The following is a 26,074-nucleotide window of genomic DNA, read 5'->3' as shown; positions in this document are numbered from 1 at the left end:
CATTCGTTAACATTAGCAGCCGTCAACAATCTGACAAGTGATCCCTCACACATCTGATTTTATTCCCGTCTCCTTCAGTTTCAAGAATACCACCAAATCGACCACTCACACTGTGCTGCTCTCAGACTCCATTTCAGGTTCTCCCTTTCTGTAACATCTTTCTCCCAAGTGCATACGTACACGATGTATGGGTCATTCCGGAATTATGGGACAAGTGAATCTTCACATTTCTGACTTTCTGTTACACATACTCATCAGTAGTAGGTAAGAGTTTCGGATGCTTCGTTAGAACTGTTTACAGAGCCATGCTACACTTTTTATTACATGATTTTATAAATAAATACATTTACCCCAAACAGTGTCATGGTTGCAGGTAGCAGGATCGCAAATCTGCGCTAATGTTGGCTTTTTCCCTAGGAGGAGAAACGATCGGTTTAGCTAGCTATTACTGCTAGGTTGAAAAATAATGTAAAAATAAACTCCAAAAGGAGCGGAGTGACCTGTGAAGAAAAAAGATGGATTGCAAAGCAAGGGGGCAAAAAGTGTTGGAATATACGTTTATATATATTTTTTTTTTTAATGAAGGGGAGGTGCTAATGTGCTAATAAAACGCACCAAGGAGAAATCTCTCTCAACAAATTTGCGCTAATCTCAACCCTAATCTCAAAAAAAAAAAAAAAAGAGAAAATCTGATTATGGGCTCCGACGATTTTGTTGAAGGACAGTGTTAAACAAATGCATATTAATATAATTTCATTGGAATGTTGTTTCAGTTTCAGGTTAGCTTCAGGTAAATGACAAAAAAATAAGAACGTGGTCAAAAATGCATAAAAAGTACATTATAAAACCTTTTTTTTATTCAACAGTGTTGTTGCAGTCAACATACATGTGAGTGATTTTAGATAACTTGTATAAGTGCTCACAGCAACCAATAAAAAAACTAAGCCATATGTAATCTCACAACATTGCATAGATAAAAAAATGCAAGTACGTGTAGAAAAAAATACATGTTCAGATTTAAATCAATACATAAAAACACAATTGAAATAAATAAATGTAAATTGTGAATACAGACCAGTTTAAATATGACAGAGGGTTAACGCAGACAAATGCTTGTAATCCAACTGTAAATTGTATTAATTTAACAAAGATTCTACATGTATCCCTCCAAGAACTGTTGATTTTCTCTTGTGCAAAAATTCATCCATTCCTTTGATATTTACAACTAGGGAGTTGAAATTTCACCCAAAATTGAGTGTAAATGCTAATCTGAGATCATAAAACACTGATCACTGCTAGGTTCATCGGAACCATTGTGCCTTTTAGCTACGTCTTTACTTTTCAGTCTTTGTCTGCAAACTGAGCAGGTGAAGAGTTTCTCACCACTCTGTGTCCTTGTGGCAGGTTTGCCTTTAAAAAAAAAATGTTTGATCACAAATCCAAAAGGCAAGTTTTCTCACCAGCGTGGGTTTTTGAGTGTCGTCTCAAGTTTCCCTTTTCAGAGAATTTTTGATGACACACTGAGCAGGTAAAAGGTTTAGCACCAGTGTGAAGTCTTCTGTGTTTTATCAAGTTGCCCTTCTGAGAGAAACTTTGGCCACAATCCGAGCAGATAAAAGGTTTCTCACCTGTGTGAGTTCGTGTGTGTTGGCTCAAGATTGACTTTTGACAAAATCTTTGATCACAAACCGGACAGGCAAAAGGTTTCTCACCAGTGTGGGTTCTTGTGTGTTGTCTCAGATTTCCCTTTTCAGAAAATTTTTGGTCACAAATAGAACAGGCAAAAGGTTTCTCACCAGCGTGGATTCTTTTGTGTTTTATCAAGTTTCCGCTCTGAGAGAAACTTTGGCCACAATCTGAACAGACAAAGGGTTTCTCACCAGTATGTGTTCTTGTGTGTTGTCTCAAGATAGACTTTTGAAAAAATCTTTGACCACAAATCGAACAGACGAAAGGTTTCTCACCAGTGTGGGTTCTTGTGTGTTGTCTCAGGTTTCCCTTTTCAGAAAATCTTTGATTACACACTGAACAGGCGAAGGGTTTCTCACCAGTGTGAGTTCTTGTGTGTTTTACCAAAGACCCCTTGCAGGAAAATGTTTGACTGCATTGAGAGCAGGCAAAAGGTTTATCACCAGTATGGATTCTTGAGTGTTGTCTTAAGGTTGCCTTTTGAGAAAATGTTTGATTACAAACCAAACAAGCAAAAGGTTTCTCACCAGTATGAATTCTTGAGTGTTGTCGAAGGATTCCCTTTCTAGAAAAACTTTGACTGCAAACTGAGCAGGAGAAAGGTTTCTCGCCAGTGTGGGTTCTTGTGTGTTGTCTCAAGTCTGATTTTTGACTGAATTTTTGACCACAAACCGAACAGTCAAAAGGTTTCTCACCAGTATGTGTTCTTGTGTGTTGTCTCAAATGTGACCTTACAGCAAATGTTTTCCCACAGATTGAACAGGCAAAAGGTTTCTCACCAGTGTGAGTTCTTGTATGTAAAACTAAGCTGTGCTTCACAGAAAATGTTTTACCACAAATTGAACAGCCAAAAGGTTTCTCACCTGTATGGATTCTTGTGTGTTGTCTCAAGTGGGACCTTACAGAAAATGTTTTGCCACAGATCGAACAGGCATGAGGTTTCTCACCAGTGTGAGTTCTTGTGTGTAAAATTAAGCCGTGTTTCAAAGAGAAAATTTTACCACAAACTGAACAGGCAAAAGGTTTCTCAGAGTGGACAATCATATGTTTTTTCCACAAAGTCTTATCGCTGAACGTTTTGCCACACTGAGCACATTTCCAATATTTGCTGTCAGTGTGATAAGCCATATCACCTTCAGACTGCTCATCAGCGTGGGGAGAGAGTGGCATGTCATCACCATCAGAAATTGGAACTAACCAGCTAGCTGCTTGTGATCCTCCACAGTGCTCGCCATCCATTTCTGTCATCATATGTTGACTAGAGATGCTTGGAGGCTCCACCCCTTTCTTCTCTTCATCTTCAGTTGTGAAATGAACACTAATCACTGGCAACTCTGTGAAATATTTTTCCTCTTCTATATATTGTACAAGTGTCTCTTGTTTTTTTATGTTGGGACACTGTAGCTGCTGCTCATTTTTCACACAATGGGGCTCTGACTTCTCCTTTTTAACATCAGGCAAGTCTGGTTCCACCTGGTTTTTACGAAGATATTTTTCAGTGATGTCTGTGGGACAGAGAACACACATAGTTTGGTAAAGTCTTGATTGCAGCCTTGATTTTGCTGTTATATATTCTTGTTTACATTGCAATCTCATGTTGTGTTCATTTTGTGTTACACAATTTTGTGTTCCCCTTCATAACGGATCACTCCACCATAAACATTTCATTCATATGATCAATGCAACTTTTTCATCACAATTTGAGCCCTGCAGCTTATAGTCCAGTGCTTGTTTTTTCCACCGGTGAAGCAAATGTGTGGTTATGGAGTCAGTTTATGGAACAACTATGAAATAGAACTGAAAAGGTGTGAATCAATGGCTGTGGTCAAGAAGAGTTTTAAAATATATTATTAAAAATATATTAAAAAAAGGTCTAAATTGAATAATGTTGAGACTAAATATGCAGGCATGTTCAGTCTGTTAAAGAGAGAATGCTGCAGTTGGTAGACAGTAAAAAAAATATAAAGAAAATGTAAGTTTTCATCTTTCCACCATATACCTGCACCTTGTATGGCTTATATATATATATATATATATATATATATATATATATATATATATATATATATATATATATATATATATATATTTCATTTGACATAGTTAGAGGCCCAAGTAAGTCCATGTTATAACAACAGATTTTTTTTATGCATGCCCAGTTTTTACACAATGGCAGTTTTTTGTCCAAAGTATGGCCTACCTTTGAAGTATGATAAGTAAGTCATTTCTGAATATCTTTTCACTTTCAACCACTCAAAATGTTCAGTAGCATCAGACCTATCTATACATATATAGTTTGTTTGTTTATTATGATGCATCCAGTGGACAATATTAGCAGTATTATGCTAACAGCAATACTAACTATGCTATATAGGCTATATATAAATCAAACTAAAATATTTTATATGACATAATTAGATCCTTGGATAAGTCAAAGTCATAACAATAGATTTATTTTAGAACAAGAAGGTGAAAAAGTGACAATAACCGATTTGATGACAGAATTTATGGTTAACAATGTGTAGAATTCAAGAATACAAAACACCAATTACTGAAACTGAAACACCAGAACTACTTTTTTTCGCCTATTTAACATTTCATGCATTGGATCTTCATGATCACATTTTGCACAGATGTTTGAAGCACGAAGAGGCCTTGTGCAGAGGCCACATTGTTTGCGCTTAAACGGGGGTCCACCTCGCTGCTCTGCCTGCTCCACCAAGCCTTCAGCAGAAAGCGGTGCTTCCCGTTTTGGAACTTCTGGCCGAATTAGTTTTTGCGCTGTTTTTGCGGATTGTTCCTACCAATGCCATTTTTTTTTTTTAAGTTCAGCTGCCAAGGGGAAAGAGGTGGAAAAAAATGATCTGTGGTCAGTATGTGGCCCTCCAATGGGGAACATAGGTCCAAAACCACCTTCATCGCTTAGTTCTTTTCTCTCTGGCCTCCAGGCTTTCCTGTGTACATTTGCATGATCCAGGCGTATGAAGTGCCGACATCGCACAGGATCCATATTTTCAGGCCATATTTAGCCGGCTTGGATGGCATATATTGCCGAAATGATCAGTGGCCCGAAAATGAGACCAGCTGCTCATCAATGCATATCTCCTGCCGAGGTTATACATTTTTGGCAACAGGGCGTTCCACACATTCCATACGTCACTGATGGGGGACAGTTTATTTTGGTGGTGGCGTTGTGGCTTGGGGAGTCTGTCATCAAACCTAATCTTACGGTTGATTTGGCAGAAGCGTCCATGGGCCATAGTTTTTGAAAAGATGGGCCTTCCACTCTCTTTGTCCAATAGGCTGATCGTTGCTTCGTGCTTTGATTTGTATCACCCTGCCAAAATCAGCAGCCCCAAGTAAGCTTGCAGCTCTTTGACAGTCAGTGACTGATCTTTGTCCTTGGAGGTTTGTCATGTCCAAAATCCGTATGATGCCCTCATTGGAAAATAAATCAAACGCAGTTTCGGGGCTGCTGATTCTGGCCACTGCGTAGCGGGATGGCCCGGGGGTAGGAATGGGAGGGGGGGCATATTGTGTGGCCTCCTCGTGATTGGGAGACCATAATATTTTTTTATTTTTTGAGAGCCACTCACTATCGTCTTCGCCCTGATCGCCATAATTTTCATCATCTGCCTCAACATGCTGTTCATCTCAGCCCGCCTCCTCCTCCACCTCCTCGCTCTCACCTCCACCATCATCTTCGCCATGCATTTCCAACTCCTCATCATCATCCTCTTGCTCTTCCGGCATCCAAAGTCCGGGAGAAGTTTCTTCAAATTCTTTCGGGCCCTCCGAAGAAGCGTCCGAATGTAGGTCGTCTTTGGAATCAGCACTTTCTAATACGAACCGAATCGCGTCCTTCAGTGAAATCTTTCTAGCCGCCATCGCTCACAGTTGTGTTGGAAGAAATGCAAAATAGTGATCATCGCGAGAACAAAGACCCCCCCCAAATTCCCAGAACCAATGAGGGTAAAGAAATTCAAACACCCAACCAGTAAGAGTTGACATTCAAACAATAACAATAAACAAGTGCTTTTTTTATCATTTGCGGGCAATACCTTTTAATTGTCTTGTGCACACATGCAAAATTGCAAATATGCATGCCCAAGTAGACTGAAAGTGAGCAATTTTTTTGTAATGCCAACCGTTTTATCACATTCATTTTTGACCATCTGTAGCGAGCTTCGCAAATTCATGTACAGTATACACCAGTGATTTTCAAACTTTTTTGGCCACCGCCCCCTTCACCGCCGGGCCAAAATGCCAACGCCCCCTCTTTACCCCTTTCCAACGAACGCTAGAACGACTATATTGCTAAATGTCTCAAGAATTGGTTGATTCATCAATCACAAACAGTTTGAAGACTAAAAAAAACAATTTTAATAAACAAAAAAGGTTATCATTTATTCTTCAATTACAACACCTTGAACTGAACTTGAAATAAATTGTAAAACTGAACGAGTAACCATTAACAACTGTCCTGCCTAATGAGATGGGTGGGTTTGGTGCATTGCAATCAGACTGTCAACATCAGGATGAAGGTTTGTCAGGAGCAGTCTCAGATCACCGCGCTCTGTGATGTTAAGTTTGTTTCTTTGTTTGGTGAGGAGCCTTGTCACAGCGCTGAACCCCCTTTCAACCAGGTAGGAAGTCGGAAAAGCAATGAAAAACAACTTGATGGCTTTCCATAGGGTTGGATAGCGTTTTGGGATCGCTGTTTGCATCCAAAAGGCTTGGTAAGAGGTTTTGAACTTTGGTTTCAGATCCTCATCATTTTGCAAACTTACAAGTTCCTCTTCTAGATGGGTTGGCACTTCTGTGCTGGGTTCAGTGAACGGATCGATCACCCAATCAGGGATTTCAAGAGAAAATATGTCGTTAAATCTGACTGACATATCTCTGTAGAGTTCTGCTAAATGAGCGCAGTACACGGCAATGTCATCGTCCTTCACTCCCGTTTCCTTCTCCAAGTTAGACAAACAAGGAAACTGACGGAATTCGCGTCGTCCAAGGTTTCTGCTGTAGAGCTGTAATTTTGAGAGGAATGCTGAGAGGACGGACTTGGCTTTGATTAACGAAGTCTCATCACCTTGCAGCTGCAAATTCACTTCATTGAATTTGTAAAACATTTCAGTGAGGTAAGCAATATCTGTCTTACTCGATTTCAGTTTGTCGTAAAGCTCAGGATTGGGTTCTTGAAAAAAATCCAGAACACTGTTAAACAGTGTGTAAAACCTTTTTAAACAGTTACCTTTTGACAACCACCTAACTTCTGTATGGAGAAGCAGGCATTGAAAATCTTCGTCATTTTCAATACACAGCTGATGGAACAGTCGAGAATTGAGAGCATTTGCTTTGATTTTGTTGACTGCAGTAATCACAATAGATAAGGATTTATTTAGCTTCTCACTCAAATTCTTTGCCACTAAGTGTTGTCGATGGATCACACAGTGAACTGTGAGGACTTCCGGAACAGCTTTCTTCAAATAACTTAGAAATCCACGGTGGCGACCAACCATGGACGGGGCGCCATCTGTAGCACATGAGATGATGTTTATAAGTGGAATGCTTTTTCCCTGGAAATAGTCCTCCACAGCTCGGTACAGTGATTCTCCTTTGGTATCTGTTTCCAGGAGACGTGCAAACAATAATTCGTGACACAAAGATCCATCCTTGATGAAGCGTACATATGCAAGAAGTAGTGATTGATTTCCCGGAAGAGTGGATTCGTCCAATTGCAAACTAAACTCAGTTGTCATCAACATCTTACAGAGAGTCTCTTCGACGTTTTCAGCCATTTTGTCCACTCTTCGTTGAACTGAGTTGTCACTGAGAGGAATCGATTTTATGATTTGTTCAGGAGATTTGTGCAAAACTGTTTTAATAACCTCTTTAACTGCAGGCAGAATCAAGTCTTCTCCGATAGTGTGGGACTTGCCGGCTTTCGCTATCAGCAAAGAAATGTTGTAAGAAGCCTTCAGACCGTCATCTGAATTTTTCGATGAGGAAATAAACATATTCATTGTTTTTCGCTTCAGAAATTGATCTCGAAGAGTTTGAAAGAACGCCAATGTTTTACCGGATTTATTGGGATGAATCTTCTGTAAATGTTCGAGGAGCCTAGACGGCTTCATTGCTTCATTTGAAAAGTTTTTCTCACAAACCAAGCACATGGGTTGTTGCGGATTGGTCGGTGATTGTATAAATCCATACTTCAAGTACTCTACAGAGTATTGCCTGCACTTCTTTTTCGATGTTCCTGAAGCTGCCATGGTTATCCCTGAAAAAAATGCAAACTGTTTTTAGAGCCAAAAAATTTCGTTTTTAGATAGCATTGAGCTTACCGTCTAAAATGATTTCTGTCGTGATGATGAGAAAATCGCGCACGTATAGTTGCTTTCTGGCAGCTATAAAAACTGACTTGCATCTGGAGAGAAGCTTAAATAAATAGAAGACAGGCGCCTCAGATATTATTCGCTAATTTCGTTTCTTTAAATAGACCAATGCGCAGTTCACCTCGAATCATAAAAATTGATAGCTGATGCATTAAGCCGGTCGCTGTGCGCATACGTCTGTGGTTAAGCGTTGCCGGCGCGCTATTGTGTGCTCCTCTGCGGCTGACTGGATGGTGGTGGTTTCCCCAGTCGCCTGCATCGACGATAAACTCGCGACAGTTAGTGATATACGGTATATGCGCGCTGCTCGTGAGCGCTCGAGCAGACAACGTTTCTTGTTTCAATAAAGCTTGTTTTTTGTCGACTTTTTATTACAGACAATCAATTTTTCCGGTCTTTCTACAAACACCAACGTCACATTTCAATGTAATTGCTCAATCGCCCCCCTTCACTATTTCAACGCCCCCCATTCGCCTGTTTATTCGTCAGCGCCCCCCTGAAAGTTCACACCACCCCCCGAGGGGCGGTACCGCCCACTTTGAAAACCACTGGTATACACCGTGACTTTTGTGGGTTAAAACTCGCAACACACGAATTCCTCTATTTCCACGTTTTTGACTCGCCAAAGAAGAGCTTGCATCAGTAATCACGGAAAATGCATTATAACACATCAGGTTTACAGCATATCAAAAAAGTTATGATTTATGATGGGAGTCAATGAGCCAGAACATGGCATTATTACAAGAATTTAGTTCAAATCGCCCCAACCTGTTTGCAATAAGTCAGAAATTGCAGCATGGTGGCATTTTGAACTTTTACATGTTTTTACTATCCTGGGGAATTATTAGCTCCCTAGCACATTTTTTCCAATGCTTTTTCTTTGATGAAACAGAAAACAAAACAAAACTAATAAAGCCAGAGTATGGACAAATAACACTGACAGGATAGATGCAGGGTGCTAAGATAACACATTGATGATGACATGGTGCCAGTGTGTGTGTCATATTACCTTCAGACTGTTCATCACCATCAATGTGAGGAGAGAGTGACGTGTCATCATCATCATCTGACATTGGAGCTAACCAGCAGTCTTCTTGTGATCCTCCACCGTGCTCGCCATCCATTTCTATTGGCATATGTTGACTGGAACTGCAGCAAGGAGGCCCCACTGGGTTCTTCAATTCATTTTGACCTTCTTCATCTTCAGTCTTCAAATAGATACCAGTTATGGGCAACTCTGTGAAAGCTCCTTCCTCTTTAACGTATGGCTGCTCCTCTTTTATGATGTCGTTGTGCTGCAATTGCTGCTCTTCTATGACACCAATGGGCTTTGACTGCTCTTTTTTAATGGCAGACAACTCTGGTTCCTGCCGCTCTGGATGAAGGTATTTTTCACTGTCTAGAGCACACAGGACACACATGATTCGGTAAAGTCAGTCTGTTTTTGACTTTGCTGTTATTTATTATTTGGGGGGGACACATCCGTGAAATGAAACTAGTAGCCAATGAATTGTCAATCGGCCCGTGGCGGATATATTGCGGTTACGGATACTTGCTTTGCCAAAGAACCAATAAATCACGGGAATGCTCAAAATACGATGGAATGAGAATGGCGGAAGTGTGTTTGTAGCCATAAGATTTCCGTTCACCTCCCCCCAATTTACTACCAGCTAATTATTAACTGGAATCATTTTATAGTCAGGAGTGCGCATCTATCTATCTATCTATCTATCTATCTATCATTTTTTTTTTCTTTTTTTCTGTGGGTTACTCATATGAGTAACAGGACACAGTGTTTGGTACGCACCCATTCGCAGTGTTATTACCACAATAAGCCTGTGTGCACTCACTCAGCGACGTCGCGTTATTCAAGCCTGTGTCCATCAGTTTTGGTTTGCGCGGTTCATTCGAGACCCAGTTTATTTAGTCCTGTAGAGCAGGGGTTCTCAAACTCTTCAGGAGTCAGGGTCCCCTTTTAGAAAGCAAATTTTCCAAGGATCCTAATTGCAAATATTTGCTCAAACAAAACTGAAAAAAAAAATCTTTTTGGCCCTTGTGATTGACCAAAATTCAATTTGACAAGAAGTATATGTGTTACTTTTAAGCTACAAAGAAGTTTATTTGAAAAAAAAAAAAATTGCATGCCTCCTTATGACAAGTCAATTTCCCCCCTTACAGGTTGCCAATTATTTAGTGAAAAACAGCTTCATAAAATGCCACTTTAGCTTTGCTGGCTCCATCGCCTCTTTAGCAAGCAACTGGAGACACGAAACGCATTTTGACAAATTTCAAAATCATTACATTTTTAAAAATATATTAAACTGGTTGAATTGATTGCTTTATTGAAGAGTCACGAATATATATATATATATATATATATATATATATATATATATATATATATATATATATATATATATATATATATATACCAACTCAATTACTGTGACAAAGCTGTTACGGAAGGCAGGTTGACTGTGCAGTGGTGGTTGACGAGCAACATTTTGGTTTTGTTTGTATTGAGGACACGTTTTGAAAGAAAATAGATTAAAATATACATTTGATTAATTCAAATCTGCCGTAGATATTAACATGGCTCTTACAGTATGTAGGCCCCGACTGATGGGGACACAAAATAGTTGAGTCAAACTACGTCAAACGATTCTACTACCACCAAATCATTCTTATACAAGTTGGTGTTGTCGGAAGGGCAGAGGAAAATCATTATGACAGATGCAATGGGCACGTTGATATGCGATGAGGAGAAAGTGGTGCAACATGAATCGTGGAAGCTAAATTTTTGTGGTACACTATTGGAAAACGAGGGGCTAAGGAGTAAGTGTTTCAACGCATCCCATGAGAGCCCTCAGAAATAAAGGGGATTGACTAAACAAGTGACAAACCTGCTGTGTTGATTATCATCGGAGGATGCTTGCAAATAGCGTCCGGCAGTTGACACACGTTCTCCTCTGGTGCGCCACACGGCTCCCCGTCATACTTGACTTTGTCACTTGAGTACATTTTCAGTCGATCGTTACTCATTTTAAGATCGCACTTGATCTATGCTGAATCGGTGTCGAAACATACGATCGTGTGTCGTTTGTTAACAGCTAGCAAACTAAGCAAAGCTTCGCAAGGCCGAGAGGCTTCTACGAGCACCGAGATATGTTTCGCCGCACAGAAGTGGGTAATAATTTTACTTGATTTCAATAAAGAAGTAATGGACGCGTGCCGCGGATTCATAACGTTTAGGGCGAATTCGGGACGATTTATTCACCGAAGCAGCGCGCGCGGCTTCTACAAAGTAATAAAAAGAGAAGGAAAGGTAGCGCTCCAATTTGAAATCTACGGCAAGTCCACTCAGGCAAACTTCATAGCAGGAACACAGAAACCAATTTTATTTTCTCAACGCGGTTTCGCATGTTCTTTATCTTGGTCAGCATGCTAAGCTAAGCTACTCAAAATCGACAAGCAGCATCTTGAACCGGGACGACTCAAACGAATGGTGTTACTTTAACGCATGCCAAGAAATAATGGACGCACAAGGCGAATAACTTGATAGGGCCAGCACGGACGAATTCAAGGCGTATAATAGAGAAACGCCTGGATGAGAAGCACAAAAGCAAATCTACGGCAAATCCACGTGGACACAAATTGTGTAAACTATCAAGAAATTTGACAGGCCTATTTGACAGGCCTATTTACTGACAACAACTACGATGATGATGATGATGATGATGATAACAACAATAACAATAGTAATAATAATAGTAATAATAATAGTTATATTATATTAACATTAATAATACACAAACTGTATATTACACTGAGAGGGTGAGAAAAAGAACATGTGAGACAGACAAAAAGGGATTTTTTTGTGGAACTAGAGTAAAACCCAGAATTTATGTTATGAGAGATCAATGTTTTTGTCAAGTTATACTATAGAATGAATATTTATTGTATTAGTAACTTCTCAGAGATGGAAAATGTCAAGTCACTTAGATGCATGGCCTTTAAGCAGTGATTCATATATACATGTATATGGAAATTGGGAAGATTTTCAAATTCTTGAAAAGAAAACCTTCACTTTTCTGATTTTCTGCTACATATTCAACAATAATGAGTAATCAACTATAATAGACTTGATTAGTTAACCTTACAAATCAATTTAGTATATTCAAATCTATTTCCAAGCATTCTTTTCGCTTAGTTTTTTTTTTTCAGATTTAGTCTCAGGACGAGAACATTTCCCTCAGAAACTGCATGTTTTAGGACCTTGTGCAGTATATAGATTATTTAAGATGTGATCGGTGGTACGTAATGTCGTCCAATTCTGTGATCTACTGTGGTTGCCACCAACGTGGTGCCTCTGGGCACCAGGTATCCCCCAAAGATCACATGAGTAGTGGCAGACCTGTTCTGGAAATAGCTTACAAGAGCTTGAACATTGGTGATTTTCTATGAATTGTATTACATTTACATTAAAAATTACACTTGGGTTACACATTTACTTCAGCTGTTCCTTAATTATTGTGAAAAATCATTAACATGATCGGTGTCTTCACATAAACTGGTAGCCCTTCCTATTACTCAGTACCAAAGAAGTAGCTCTCACTTTCAAAAAGGTTGGTGACTCCCGATCTACTTTTTTATGTAAAATACGCACACACTCACACTTTCCCAAGCACATCTTGTGAAAGCCCTCTATACACTCCTCTGCAGTAGGTGGCGAACTACACTACAGCGGCGTAATCAGTACATTGAAAGCAAGAAAAGTAGCCGAGAATTGTTTCGCGTCACACGGTTTGGTTCTGGATTAAATTCATCCCGTATCAAGTACTGTACGTGCTAAAGCGGTGACACATAATGTCAATCACTCTCGTGATGAACTAAACCATCATTCGTTCAATGTTTCTGCAGATTTAAACTCATGTTGGTGCACGTTGAAGCTCCACGGCCTGTCGTATCTTAGCATCGCTTTAGCCTACTAGCCGCCAATAATAAGACACAAATACGTAACAACGCATTGCAAAGCAGAGATCAAGTGGGTGTCTTATTATGACGGTCGTGTGAAAATGCGTGCAAGGACGGAAGATGAGTACGAGGAGGAATTTTGTGGAACACAGCAAGAAAATGGGTCACATCGTCAACCACTGGACGCAGGTCTCAAGAACACTCGAGTTGAGTTAAACACAACAGGTTTGTTTACTTTCACTCAAGTACGTTTTAATACCCTCCTCAGGGCCGTAAGCTCCATTTCAGAATGCTTAAAATGTTTGTGGGGAGCGCTATATTGTCAACAGATTTTACTCAGTTTGATGGCTTCTGTGGAAAAGTGCAAACGCGATTTCTGCCTTTTTGGTTCTCTAGCGATTAGTTGGACATTTGCTCATTTCATAAAGTACGAGTGACTATCAAGACTATCCTGTATACGCGTGCCATATCTTTGCCGTGACATTTCTACGAGTTACTAAATGAACTCGCCTTTAAAGTGCAAGGTGTAAATGTCTCAAAGCATTGATCGGACAACAAATAAATCTGAGGACCACATTTTTAAAACCTTAATAAAATTGTCTGTAAACTCTGTATTGTATACTAACAAATGTAGATTCTCGTATCACCATCTTTCCATTCAAAAGGGAGATGTACTCTTTTAAGTTCGTTAAAATGCACAAAATTTACTTATAAACAAATCTGAGGTTGGATCTCCTTATTGACACTCATTTGAATGCCTCCATTATAGTTTTCTGTTTTGTATTTTAGGTTTGGAAATATGTTTACGTTTGGTCAAGAAGAAAGATTGTCATTTATGTACATTATTATTATTTGAATAGAATCACTGTCATACTAAATTAGCCTTAGGTGTGATTGGATGCGTGAATGGTTGTTCGTATCTCTTTGCAACCAGTTTAGGGTCCGCCCTCCGAAACACAAAACAAAATGAGAGAAAATTTGATTGACATCAAGTTTAACATAAGTAACACCAATAATTGAACTGAAAACTTGTTTTTTTTTGGCTACAACTATGTTGAATATAGTGTCAAACCATTTAAGCATTTAATAAATGATCTTGTGTCTCATCCTCAGCATAATCAATCATGGCACACCCCTTTGTTTTAACATAATAGCTCCATAGTACAATGTCCCAAGTTTTGAGCCTTGACAACTGATATTAACCATCATAATTCTGGTCTCTTCTGATTAAGTATGAAGACTTACAAGAAGAGTATCCAAACTCGGACCTCAAGGACCGCTGCCGCTGCATGTTTTCCATGTTTCTTTCCCCGACACACCTGTTTCAAATTATCAGGATCATCATCAAGCTTTTGCTGAGCTTGCTAATGACCTAATCATTTGAATCAGGTGTGTTGCGGATGAAACCTGGAAAACATGCAGGACAGTGGCCCTCGTGGACCGAGTTTGGAGACGCCTGACTTACAACATGCAAAACAACAACTATATAGAAGTAATATTTTCTTCCAGGCTCGAATAATGCAGTTTGGAAATGCCAAATTTAAAATATCTGATGAAACATTTCATACAGTAATTCTTTTTTTCGATTTCTGGTTCAGTTCAAGCGAGAGTAGATTTTTCTCTCCAGATTTCAGACATTTACCTAACCGCACCCTCCAACCCCACCAATAAATTCCCCATTAACGAAGAAAAGACAATTTTAATATAATGCTGTTTTTTCCACTCCTCGCTCACTCCCCTTGTTGCTCTCTTGTCTCCTCAGTGGGAATCTTTGGTACGTGTATGTAAATGGAGGACTGAGGTGGTTACAAATCTAAAAAGGAGATTTAGCTGATGGGTGTTTGTCTACTTGTTTCTTGCAGAAGTCGGTGACAACCTTGGTTCATCTTCATCAGATGTTCAATTTGAGTTCCCTGACATTAAAGAAGAATTGAAGAACGAACCGAACTCCCAAATGAAAGGGGAAGAGAAAGCGCTTCTGCACATTAAAGAGGAAATCGAAGATGAAGAGCTCCCTTATATCAAAGAAGAGGAAGCGTTCCTGTGCATTAAAGATGAAAAGCAAGAAGGTGTCATCAAGGTCCGAATTACTAATGTCCCTTTGAAGACTGAAGACGAAGGTCTAAGTGAGGAGAGCAGTGTGGCAGAGCCACCAAGGAGCCGCTTAAGTCAAGTCATGACAGTAGGAGGTGATGGCGACCACTTTGAGGTATCACCAGCAGACAGACTCATAACCCCACAATCAGATGATGACAATGCAACGTCACAGTCTCGTGATCATGATGACGATGATGACACTGGTGATGAACAGTCCAAACGTGACATGAAATGTCACACTGGACATAAAAGGTGGAAATGTTCTCATTGTTGGAAAACCTTTGGCTATGAGTGCCATTTGTACAGTCATATGAATAGCCACAATGGCGAGAAACCTTTTGTTTGCTCAGTTTGTGGTCAAACATTCTCTCGTAAACACTCACTGACAACACACTCAAGGAAGCACACTGGAGAAAAACCCTTTGCATGTTCAGTTTGTGGTCAAACATTTGCTCGTAGTCATGTTCTCACAGTACACAAAAGAATACACACTGGTGAGAAACCTTTCGCCTGCTCAGTGTGTGGTCAAACTTTTTCTGTTAATGGGAGCTTGAAAAGACACATGGGAACACACGCTGTGGAGAAACCATTTCCTTGCTCAGTTTGTGGTCAGAGATTCCCTGAAAAGGATGAACTGACACTGCACACAAGAACTCACACTGGTGAAAACTGTTTAACCTGCTCAGATTGTGGTCAGCGATTCACTCAGAGGGGAGCCCTAATATCACACATAAGAACACACACAGGGGAGAAGCCTTTTGCCTGTTCTGTTTGCAGTCAAAAATTCTCTCATAAGAGAAACTTAAGAAGCCATTTGAGAACTCACATTGGAGATAAACCTTTTGTCTGTTTAGTTTGTGGTCAAACGTTCACTCGTAAACAAGCACTAACAACACACTCAAGAAAGCATACTGGAGAGAGACCATTTTCCTGCTCAATTTGTGGTCAAAGATTCTCTCGTAGACATGTTTTGACAGCACACAAAAGAACTCACACCGGAGAGAAACCTTTCCCTTGTTCAATTTGTGGTCAAGGATTCTCTAAAAAGGGATCAATTAAAAGTCACATGAGAACGCATACAGGGGAGAAACCTTTTGTCTGCTTAGTTTGTGGTCAAAGATTCTCTCTAAAGGGAAACTTAACAAGTCACACAAGAACACACACTGGTGAAAAACCTTTTTGCTGCTCAGTTTGTGGTCAAAGATTTTCTCAGAAGGCCACCTTAATGTGCCACACTGTAACACACACAGGAGAAAAAACTTATTCCTGCTTAGACTGTGGTCAAAGTTTCTATCAGAAGGGTAACTTTAAGAGACACAGGTGTGTTGGTGACAAGAGGACACAAAATATTCCATGAAAATATGTAGATGTTGATTCAAAAGATAAATCTGGAAGACATTTTCCCCAATCATTTGAGCAGATTTAGTCAATGAAATTACTTACTGAACCTCGAGATTAAGGTTGGTAGGCTGTAGAGCACCTTATATATATATATATATATATATATATATATATATATATATATATATATATATATATATATATATATAGCATTGTCTTCTTCAATAACCTTGAACAGTATTTTTTGTCATTAAAACATGCTAGACAAAAAATAACATTTTTAATCTACCTCTATGTATTTTGCTGATCATGTTTTCTGTTTTCCTTTCTTTTACCTGTCTTCTGTGGGCAGGTGTTGTGAATTAGCACTTGTTAAGACCTTTGAAAGATGATAACCAATGTCTACTGATATGTTATTTACATATTACCGGAAACAGGTTTTATTTCAACAAAACCCTGAAAAACAATGTTGTTTCATTATCTCCGCATGCCATTTGACGGCAGTACATGTAAAAAAATATTGCTCCTCAAAATCAAGGTTGTTGTACACACTTTTTTAATGCACAAGGAGTAAACTGTCAGATGAATTACTAAACGAATTCCATTACCTCTCATGATGGAGGGCATTATCCACAGTTTGTTTTTTTCTTCAGTGGAAGTGGTTGGCCCATTTACTCATGCACCTACTTCAAAGTAGAATAGCACAACTCTGTGGGAAGAATTTTCTCCCACACAGAACACATGCTTTTAAGTTGATACAACCCAGTGCTTTTCAATAATATTACTATATATCTTTAATTCTCTCTCTCTCTCTCTCTCTCTCTCTCTCTCTCTCTCTCTCTCTCTCTCTCTCTCTCTCTCTCTCTCTCTCTCTCTCTCTCTCTCTCTCTCTCTCTCTCTCTCTCACTCACTCACTCACTCAAGTGAGCTGGGATAGACACTAGCGGGAAATGGATGGATTACTCAACATTATTTTACAACGTACCAATGGGGAGATTAAAGGAACCTAGATAAACTTCTTGCATCAAACTAGTTCCTAGTGTGCTCGTTTTTTGTTGAAAAATCGCACATACCACGACATAGTTAAACAGTTGATTTAATCCAGACAGAGTAGGAAAGTACACGAGGCCTATGGCCAGTCCTGCCGCAGGTCGGAGCAGAAAATGGCAACCTTTCACCTTCCACATTGAGTTCTTATACAGTTTGGGGGCTTGTAGTCCCACAATGGAATGCATGTGTGTGCGTGCGCGCGCGTGTGGATGGTGTCTTTAAAAGTCTTTGATTTGCCGACTATTCTTTTGAAGAGGGGGAAATCAGTGCGCCATAAATCTTGAATGTTATTTTCTTCAGTTCACACTGGCATGTTGGAGGAAGCATTTTATTTTTTTTCTAAGTGGCATCCGGTCTCAACGTCTTTGGGGCCAAGTAATTTCTGTTTCTTGTACTGACTTCCAGTCGTGTCAATCCTCATTAGAATAGCACAAATTCATGAACACACCTTTTAATGGTACATTGCGTTTAAAAAATACGCATTTCTCTTGAGTCAACATAAACACATCCTGTCTCTCAAGCAGCGGTCACTTGTACTCTGTGCCCATTGGGCCATTTCAAATTTCTGCTGTCCAATGTTCAAGCAGCTTTTGCGCGGGTCTTCCTATACCACCAATAAGCGCGGTCTGAAGTGCATTCGTTTCTATTGCGAAGCAACGTGTGAAGATGGCAAGAACTAAGCAGACCGCTCGTAAGTCCACTGGCGGCAAAGCCCCCAGGAAGCAGTTGGCTACTAAAGCTGCCCGCAAGAGCGCACCCGCCACTGGCGGCGTCAAGAAACCTCACCGTTACAGACCGGGCACAGTTGCTCTTCGTGAAATTCGCCGTTACCAGAAATCCACCGAGCTGCTCATTCGCAAATTGCCTTTTCAGCGTCTGGTCAGAGAAATCGCTCAAGATTTCAAGACAGACTTGCGCTTCCAGAGTTCTGCAGTCATGGCCCTTCAAGAGTCGAGTGAAGCCTACTTGGTGGGTCTCTTTGAGGACACAAACTTGTGCGCCATCCATGCCAAGCGGGTGACAATCATGCCTAAAGACATCCAGCTGGCTCGTAGGATCCGCGGCGAGAGGGCATAAATCTCACCCACCACCAAACGGCTCTTTTAAGGGCCACCACATGTACTAAATTATGTAATATTCTTCCGCCTCTTAGTTTGTGTGCTGTACTTTTTTTAAAAAATTATTTTGCTTTTTTATGGCCCATAAAATAGACCCTCCAAATGGCATACGCCATTACTTTAAACGATCGTGTGCAAGATAGCCGCATTTCCGACCTTGTCATATATGTATGTACTACGATATTTTACTGCAGAAAAACTTGTTTAACCCATTTAGAGCAGTAACTTGGCCTGGGGCCAGCCTGTAAAATGGAAACTAGAAGATCGGCGGAGTGGACACAAACTTAGATTTGCTCATTCTTTGTGTAAAGACAACTCGTGTTTTTTAAATGTACTTTTTGACGTCTTTAATCGGCAACGAATGCTAAATATTCACAAATTTTCAGTCATTTGTAGTTCTCATTTCTTAAAACAAGAACTGAGAAAACACATGACGGACATTATTATTTTGAGTGTATATATATATATATATATATATATATATATATATATATATATATATATATATTAGATTTTCGTTTGCAAATTTAAATTCGAGTAGTTAGAAAAATGTTTGGCCCCGATTTCGTGGATCGGACACTGTAATAGGAGCATATAAGTGGTTGTACAGATCAATTTATGAACGTGTTATAGTTCTATTTTGTAGCGGATCTTAGGCTTGCTCGTTCCAAAAGAGAATGAGCTGTTTACACAAAAGAGATCAACTGTGGCTCTTTGCTTATTGGACAACTATCTCTCGCCGCTGTTTGGCCAATCAGTGAGAGGCACAAGTGTATATAAACTCTCCGACTTCGAACCAGAACCATACTTCACGATATTCTCAAACAACAAATAACAATGTCGGGTCGAGGAAAAACCGGTGGAAAGGCTAGAGCTAAGGCGAAGACACGTTCATCTCGTGCAGGACTACAATTTCCGGTGGGTCGAGTCCACAGATTGCTCCGCAAAGGCAACTATGCCCAGCGTGTTGGTGCCGGCGCCCCAGTCTACCTAGCGGCGGTACTCGAGTATTTGACCGCTGAGATCTTGGAGTTGGCTGGCAATGCCGCCCGCGACAACAAGAAGACCAGGATCATTCCCCGCCATTTGCAACTCGCCGTGCGCAACGATGAGGAGCTTAACAAACTACTTGGTGGTGTGACCATTGCCCAGGGTGGTGTATTGCCCAACATTCAGGCTGTTCTTCTTCCCAAAAAAACCGAGAAGGCGGGTAAAGCAAAGTAGAATTTCACTTTTGACTACAAAACGGCTCTTTTAAGAGCCACTCACTATTAATGAAGCGTATTATTCCATACAATTGTTCTTCTGTTGTGAAACGATCGGGACCAATTGAGAAATGATGACAATTAGCACTTGTGCGTAGAGTTCCAGTTAGTTAGGTACAGTAAATTTAGAGCTATGTAAACCCAAAATATTTTGGTGGTGACAACCGAATTATTTCGGGAGTTTGTGAGATTTGTTCACCGTATAGTTTTATGTACGTGTAGTGTTCAAAGGAAACAACACAACAGCGCTGAATTTGTGCTGCTTGACATTCTTTGCGGGAAATGGGTAAACTGTCCTCTTTCAGGTCCGCAGGATTGGAAGTTGTCATTCGCAACATAACGCAAGTTCCACAGAGTACCAGAGGACACAACACTTAAAAGAAACCAGTTATTTCCCACAACGGTTGAGACTGAATAATACTTATTTATAAATTATTAATATACGTCTAATTTGATAGTGGGAATAGTACCGCAGTAGGACGGAGTTAAAATGAAAGAGCGGACACACGATTAATACAAAATAAAAGTTTGCGATTAAGGAAACCTCTTAGGAAATGGTATGTGGCTCTTAAAAGAGCCGTTGGTTTGACGAACGCTAAAGCGTTTTACTTGGAGCTGGTATACTTTGTCACAGCCTTTGTACCTTCAGACACAGCGTGTTTGGCCAGCTCACCGGGAAGCAAAAGGCGCACCGCGGTCTGAATTTCCCTCGATGAGATGGTAGAGCGTTTGTTGTAGTGGGCCAGACGAGAAGCTTCCCCGGCGATACGCTCAAAAATGTCGTTGACGAACGAATTCATGATGCTCATGGCCTTGGAGGAGATGCCGGTGTCAGGGTGTACTTGTTTCAGGACTTTGTACACGTAGATGGCGTAGCTCTCCTTCCTCCCCTTCTTTCGCCTCTTACCGGGTTTTCCGGCGGCCTTAGTGACCGCTTTCTTGGAACCTTTCTTAGGCGCAGACTTGGCTGGCTCAGGCATGATGGCGTGTCCACAGATAGTCAGAGTGACTGGAGCAAGGGAAGTCCTGCCTTTTTATAAACGCAAAATGCAAATCACTCTGTGCCGTCGCCACTTTTTGAGTGGCTGAAGCTGGACTCCTACTGTGAAGTTTCAGCAAAAGACAGTTCACGTGGTCCAGTCCTTTGTTTGAAATTATATTTCCAGACAACCTTTAAGATGACACACAAGACAGATAAAATCACTCGGTTGTTCGTGATGAGGCCTTTAATGGATAAGATAACATTTTCCGCATTAAAAAGATTCAATTTGGTTTTTGGTGAAAGCCAATGGAAACAATATTTATTCGAATTCAATTCAATATGTTCGACTGGATACAGAGTTAAACAAAACGTAATCCAGAAAGAAATTATATCTTAAAAAGTAGTGAGTAAAAGTTGTCAGAAATCATTCAAAGTGAACGCTAATGAAAAATCCATTTTATTTTCCTTGAGTGAAGAAGCTACCGCAAGCAAGTCTTTTGAACGGCTCTTCATTTCTAAAATAAAAAATCCAGTCTTTGTAAAATGCCGTTCAGCCGCTCAGCGCCTTCTTAGCATATTAGCGCCATACGATTCTAAATATTTGCTTCGTTCTACAAATACTGAATATTTTGGACTTTTCCATTAGTGAAAATTAAGCACCCCCGACACAATTTCCAACATATCTAATGCAATGCCTGAGACTTGAATTTAGCCCAAATGTCATTAAATGTGGTCGACTTGGTGTGGCAGTGGTTAGCACGTCCGCCTCAGTTCAGGGGCCCGAGTTCATATCCACCTCACTCCGGCTTTCCTGTGTGGAGTTAGCATGTTCTTGCCCAAGCCCGCGTGGGTTCTCTCCGGCTACTTCCCACACTCAGAAACATGCATGGCAGGGGTTGTCAAGTCTCAGCATGTTGTGTGGTGAGGGGGGAAGGAGGGGACCCCGAAAAGGGAAGTCGGACCTTTCTGGCTGACAAGAAAAAGTGCACTCAAACGCCCCTTTGAAGTTGGTGGTCCGAATCACTCCGTAGAGACAAAGAAAAACATTGAAACTTCACCAACCAGCTTGAATTCTATTGTGACCTCATAAAGACACAGGCCGTGAATGGCAAAACATGATATAGCAGGGATCACCAACCTTTTTGAAAACTACTTCTGAGTCATACAAAGCTATATACACCGATCATGGTCATAATTTCTCACAATAATTAAGGAACAGTGATAGCGAATAAGTAAATCAAGTGTAATCTATCCTTTTTCTACAGCTGCTTAGTGATGTCAATGTAATACTGTATATGTGAAATTGTTTGTAAAAGTCTTAAAATATCACAATGTTCTATCACTTGTAATCTATTAGCTGAATAGGCCTGCGGCTGACTCATGTGATCCTCCTGGGCTACCACGTTGGAGACCCTCTGATTTATAATGCTAGGAATGTGTTATTTCTTTTATTGTTTTTATTAAAAAAAAAACATGTTTCGTTTTGTTTTGGCCTGGATACCTTTTTTTTTTTAATCTGCACGCATTACTTACACTCATTACCACCTTTATCATAAGCAATTTTACAATCGTAGGGAGTAGTGGCATCACTGAATTTAACATACATGAGAAGTTTAACATACATGAAATTTAACATACATGAGAAGGAAAAAACACCAGAACATTATGTCATAAACGACTGGAGAACAACAAATACTTGGAAGTAGAACATTCAATAAGGTTATGTATATGAAACATGTTAATACATTGAAAATATGTTGATAATAATTTGATTTCTTCGCCCTACTTCAAACACCTGGATCCCCTGAAGTACATTTAACGCATCGCTTTCTGAGTGGATTTCTGACTTTTTTTTTTTTTTAAATACTTCCCATTGAACTTGTTTTCCTGCAAATGAAGGCAGACTGGGGGTTTGTTACCCACCGGGATCTTGCTATGGAAAAAGGAATAATGTGTCAATTATACAAAATATAAATCATACTGTATTTCACGCTTTATTTTTGGTATAATGTTTATTTTCTTGGGACACGTTTGGAATTTTGCTTAAATTACCATACATAAACATTTAAAATACATTGAAGCCAAATGCTAAAATATTTCCAAAGACAGAGTTCCTGATTTCTTGGCGCATGCATGTCACAAATCAAGTGTTTCAAGAGTTCTATTTTATCCAGGATCTCAGGTACACTTTTTTATCTCACCACAAAGAGATTTGACAAAGCTAATTTAAATCAATTAAGAATATATAATACCCACACGTAAAGAAATCATAAAATAAATTAGCAAAAAAACTGCTAAAAAAACTATCCCAGCTGTCTACGGGCAGAAGGAGGAGGCGATCAATTCACCAGCCATGCAACTCTTTGGAATGTGGGAGGAAGCTGGAGTGCCGAGAACATCCTCGCAGGATCAGAACATGCAACCCACATACAAGAATGCTGGAGCGAGCTGGATTTTAACTCGGGTCTCAACAAATCTCACCACTGAGCAGATATTTTTTTTTTTCAAATGCGACACGGGCCACATGGGTATGTGGACCTAAATTAGTGAAGCAACAGTGCATTTAACGCGTTATATTAAGTTTGTCTTAGTGGACCTGCCGTAGATGGCAATTTCCAGCGATACTGCTTTGCTGTCAGACTTCTTTCTTGTTTACGAATCCGCAAACGTTTCACGAATTTATTCGACCGGAACCCAAACTAAGTTCTGGAGCCTTGACACTGAGCGTCCATCAACCCTTTATTGAAATCGATTACATTTTTTTCACAATTTTCGAGTCCGGTTAAAATCGTTTCAGTGCTCGTGGAAACTTAACGGATTGCTTAATTTAGCTTAGCTTTGCTTGCTAGCCGCTAACAACACAGACGCGATTGTTTAATCCACAAGGTGGCCCAGAAAACATCAACAGCGAGCGGAAAACGTGCGCAAGAATGAAAGTGATAATCAAAGAGGAGCTTTGTGGAGTCCAGGAAGAAAAGGAGCGACAAGAAGGACAACCGCTGGACGCGCTTTACAAGCAGCCTCCAGTTATGTTACGCCAAGCAGGTATGTCAAATGCTTCGTCAATACTTATCAACAGTAGTCCAGTGTTTACTTAGAGTAGCATGCTCTCTGGGAATTGTGTGATGCCACGTTTAATATAAAAATTGTTAATACCTCAGACCTCAAACGCAGACTGTGCATTCGATGGGTTCTCGATAACAGCGTTAATGAAATGTTTGTATATTTATTGAATTATGGCACTTTCAACCCGCGTAAAAACGACCCTTTAGCCCGTTTAAAATGTCAGTCCTATTTATTTATTGCCACCCCTGATTAAAATGTAAATGTAGTAATGACTGAAAATCTTTAACAGCACACTGAAAAGTTGGCCATCCACCTGGTGCCAACTCTCCTATTATTCTTCTCATGCAGCTCATATAATAACTTAAAATAAAAAATACACAACATCGAAGTCACAACAGACCGACTTCAATTTACTAAGTTTGTCTTGTGTCCTGCAGATGTGAATGAAGAATACCACAGCCTCGAGTGGCAGAAGCCAGAGTTGCAGCTGCAGTGCACCAACATAAAAAAAGAGGAGCAGCTGCCACCATACATAAAAGAGGAGGGAGATTTCACAGAGTTGCCCATGGCTGGTGTCAATGTAAAGAGTGAAGATGGAGAATGGAATGAGGAGAACCGGGAGCCTGAGCCTCCAAGCAACATCTTCAGTCAACACATTACAATAGAAACTGATGGCGAGCAAGGGGGATTACAAGCAGATGGCTGGTTAGCTCCAATATCTGAGGGTGATGACACAGCATCACACTCTTCTTACACTGGTGATGGTGATGACCAGTCAGAAGATGTGATGACACGTGACACTGACAGCAAATGCTGGAAATGTTTTCAGTGTGAGAGCACGTTTGACAGCAAGTCCCGTTTGAAACAGCATATTATGGGCCACACAGGAGAGAAACCTTTTGTCTGTTTGGTTTGTGATCGAAGGTTTTCTCAGAAGTCACATTTAAAGGGACACACAAAAACCCACACTGGTGAGAAACCTTTTGCCTGTTTGGTTTGTGGTCAAAGATTTTCTCAAAATGGAACCTTGAGAAGACACACACTAACCCATACTGGTGAGAAACCTTTTGTTTGTTCGGTTTGTGGTCAAAGGTTTTCTATTAGGGGAAACTTTATTAAACATAGCAGAACCCACACCGGTGAGAAACCTTTTTCCTGTTCTGTATGTGGTCAAAGATTTTCTCGAGCGGATACCTTGGGACGACACACAAGGACCCACTCTGGTGAAAAACCTTTTGCCTGTGTGATTTGTGGTCAAATGTTTTCGAGTAAAGGAAACTTGATTAAACACAGCAGAACCCACACCGGTGAGAAACCTTTTTCCTGTTCATTTTGCGGTCAGAAATTTTCTAGAACAGAAACATTGAGACAACACAAGAGAGTCCACACAGGTGAGAAACCTTTTGCCTGTTTGGTTTGTGATCAGAGATTTTCTAAAGAGGGACATTTGATTAAACACAGCAGAACGCACACTGGTGAGAAACCTTTCCCCTGTTCAATTTGTGGTCATAGATTTTCTCAAAAAGAACACTTGATACGACACACAAGAACCCACACCGGTGAGAAACCTTTTGCCTGTTCGATTTGTGGTCGAAAATTTTCTAAACAGGGACATTTAATTAAACACAGCAGAACACACACTGGTGAGAAACCCTTCCCCTGTTCAACTTGTGGTCAAAGATTTTCTCAAAAGGAACACTTGAAACGACACACAAGAACCCACACTGGTGAAAAGCCTTTTGCCTGTTCGGTTTGTGGTGAAAAATTCCCACGGCAGGACCATGCAAAGAGGCACAGTTGTGGTGGTGAGAATATCAGTGATTAATGAATTTTTATAATGTCATTTTAACATTTGATATAACGAAAGTACATCTTTCATGTGAACCCTAGCTTTGTTGGGTTCCTATCACTTATTGAATGAATGATTTGTGTACCTGAGTGTGTATTGAATTTTTCTTTACTTTTGTCTTTGTATTAAAAGTGTGACATCATCAATTTGGTACAAAATCGTGATTGTCCTAAACACCGAACACATATTTAGTCTCATATTTATTATTTTTCAAAAAGAGACAAAAACAATGACAGTTCCTTTTT

At 40.1% G+C, this 26,074-nt stretch overlaps 6 protein-coding genes across 7 annotated transcripts; 3 read left to right on the top strand and 3 right to left on the bottom strand.

Annotated features, from left to right (window-relative positions):
• Positions 1–912: 912 nt before the first annotated feature.
• Positions 913–9,367, bottom strand: LOC148411477 (uncharacterized). The gene is given in 3 exon segments (XM_088435452.1): positions 913–1,538; positions 1,540–3,194; positions 9,097–9,367. Coding segments are annotated over 3 exon segments (1,836 nt in total). The 5' UTR covers positions 9,224–9,367; the 3' UTR covers positions 913–1,484.
• On the bottom strand, positions 6,049–8,618 carry LOC148411478 (protein ZBED8-like). Of its 2 annotated transcripts, XM_088435457.1 has the most exons (3): positions 8,209–8,618; positions 8,037–8,130; positions 6,049–7,972 (listed from the first exon to the last, which is right to left on the bottom strand). In XM_088435457.1, exon 3 carries the CDS (start codon positions 7,962–7,964, stop codon positions 6,177–6,179), a length of 1,788 nt encoding a protein of 595 aa, XP_088291583.1. In that variant the 5' UTR covers positions 7,965–7,972; positions 8,037–8,130; positions 8,209–8,618; the 3' UTR covers positions 6,049–6,176. The 2 variants fall into 2 exon arrangements, with proteins under 2 accessions (XP_088291583.1, XP_088291582.1); XM_088435456.1 differs by having other exon boundaries at positions 8,037–8,618.
• A 3,503-nt stretch (positions 9,368–12,870) lies between the features above and the next one.
• Positions 12,871–25,969, top strand: LOC148411473 (uncharacterized). The gene is given in 4 exon segments (XM_088435489.1): positions 12,871–13,286; positions 14,924–15,995; positions 24,404–25,714; positions 25,716–25,969. Coding segments are annotated over 4 exon segments (2,610 nt in total). The 5' UTR covers positions 12,871–13,162; the 3' UTR covers positions 25,819–25,969.
• On the top strand, positions 18,203–18,626 carry LOC148411476 (histone H3-like). The gene has a single exon (XM_088435482.1). The coding sequence runs from the start codon at positions 18,216–18,218 to the stop codon at positions 18,624–18,626; it is 411 nt and encodes a 136-aa protein (XP_088291608.1). The 5' UTR covers positions 18,203–18,215.
• Positions 19,505–20,187, top strand: LOC148411475 (histone H2A-like). Its single transcript, XM_088435485.1, has one exon. It carries the CDS (start codon positions 19,505–19,507, stop codon positions 19,889–19,891), a length of 387 nt encoding a protein of 128 aa, XP_088291611.1. The 3' UTR covers positions 19,892–20,187.
• On the bottom strand, positions 20,380–20,978 carry LOC148411474 (histone H2B). The gene has a single exon (XM_088435486.1). It carries the CDS (start codon positions 20,910–20,912, stop codon positions 20,538–20,540), a length of 375 nt encoding a protein of 124 aa, XP_088291612.1. The 5' UTR covers positions 20,913–20,978; the 3' UTR covers positions 20,380–20,537.
• Positions 25,970–26,074: the final 105 nt, after the last annotated feature.

Source organism: Hippichthys cyanospilos, chromosome 15 (assembly GCF_059441005.1).
Source record: "Hippichthys cyanospilos isolate Australia breed blue-spotted pipefish chromosome 15, RoL_Hcya_1.0, whole genome shotgun sequence".
Lineage (NCBI taxonomy): Eukaryota > Metazoa > Chordata > Actinopteri > Syngnathiformes > Syngnathidae > Hippichthys > Hippichthys cyanospilos.
The sequence above is the reverse complement of the archived record's forward strand: the minus strand, read 5'-3'. Positions and strand labels throughout refer to the sequence as shown.

What these genes read in the sequence shown, in the direction of transcription:
- LOC148411476 (XM_088435482.1), top strand. Translation starts at nt 18,216, where the DNA reads ATGGCAAGAACTAAGCAGACCGCTCGTAAGTCCACTGGCGGCAAAGCC.
- LOC148411478 (XM_088435456.1), bottom strand. Translation starts at nt 7,964, where the DNA reads ATGGCAGCTTCAGGAACATCGAAAAAGAAGTGCAGGCAATACTCTGTA.
- LOC148411475 (XM_088435485.1), top strand. Translation starts at nt 19,505, where the DNA reads ATGTCGGGTCGAGGAAAAACCGGTGGAAAGGCTAGAGCTAAGGCGAAG.
- LOC148411474 (XM_088435486.1), bottom strand. Translation starts at nt 20,912, where the DNA reads ATGCCTGAGCCAGCCAAGTCTGCGCCTAAGAAAGGTTCCAAGAAAGCG.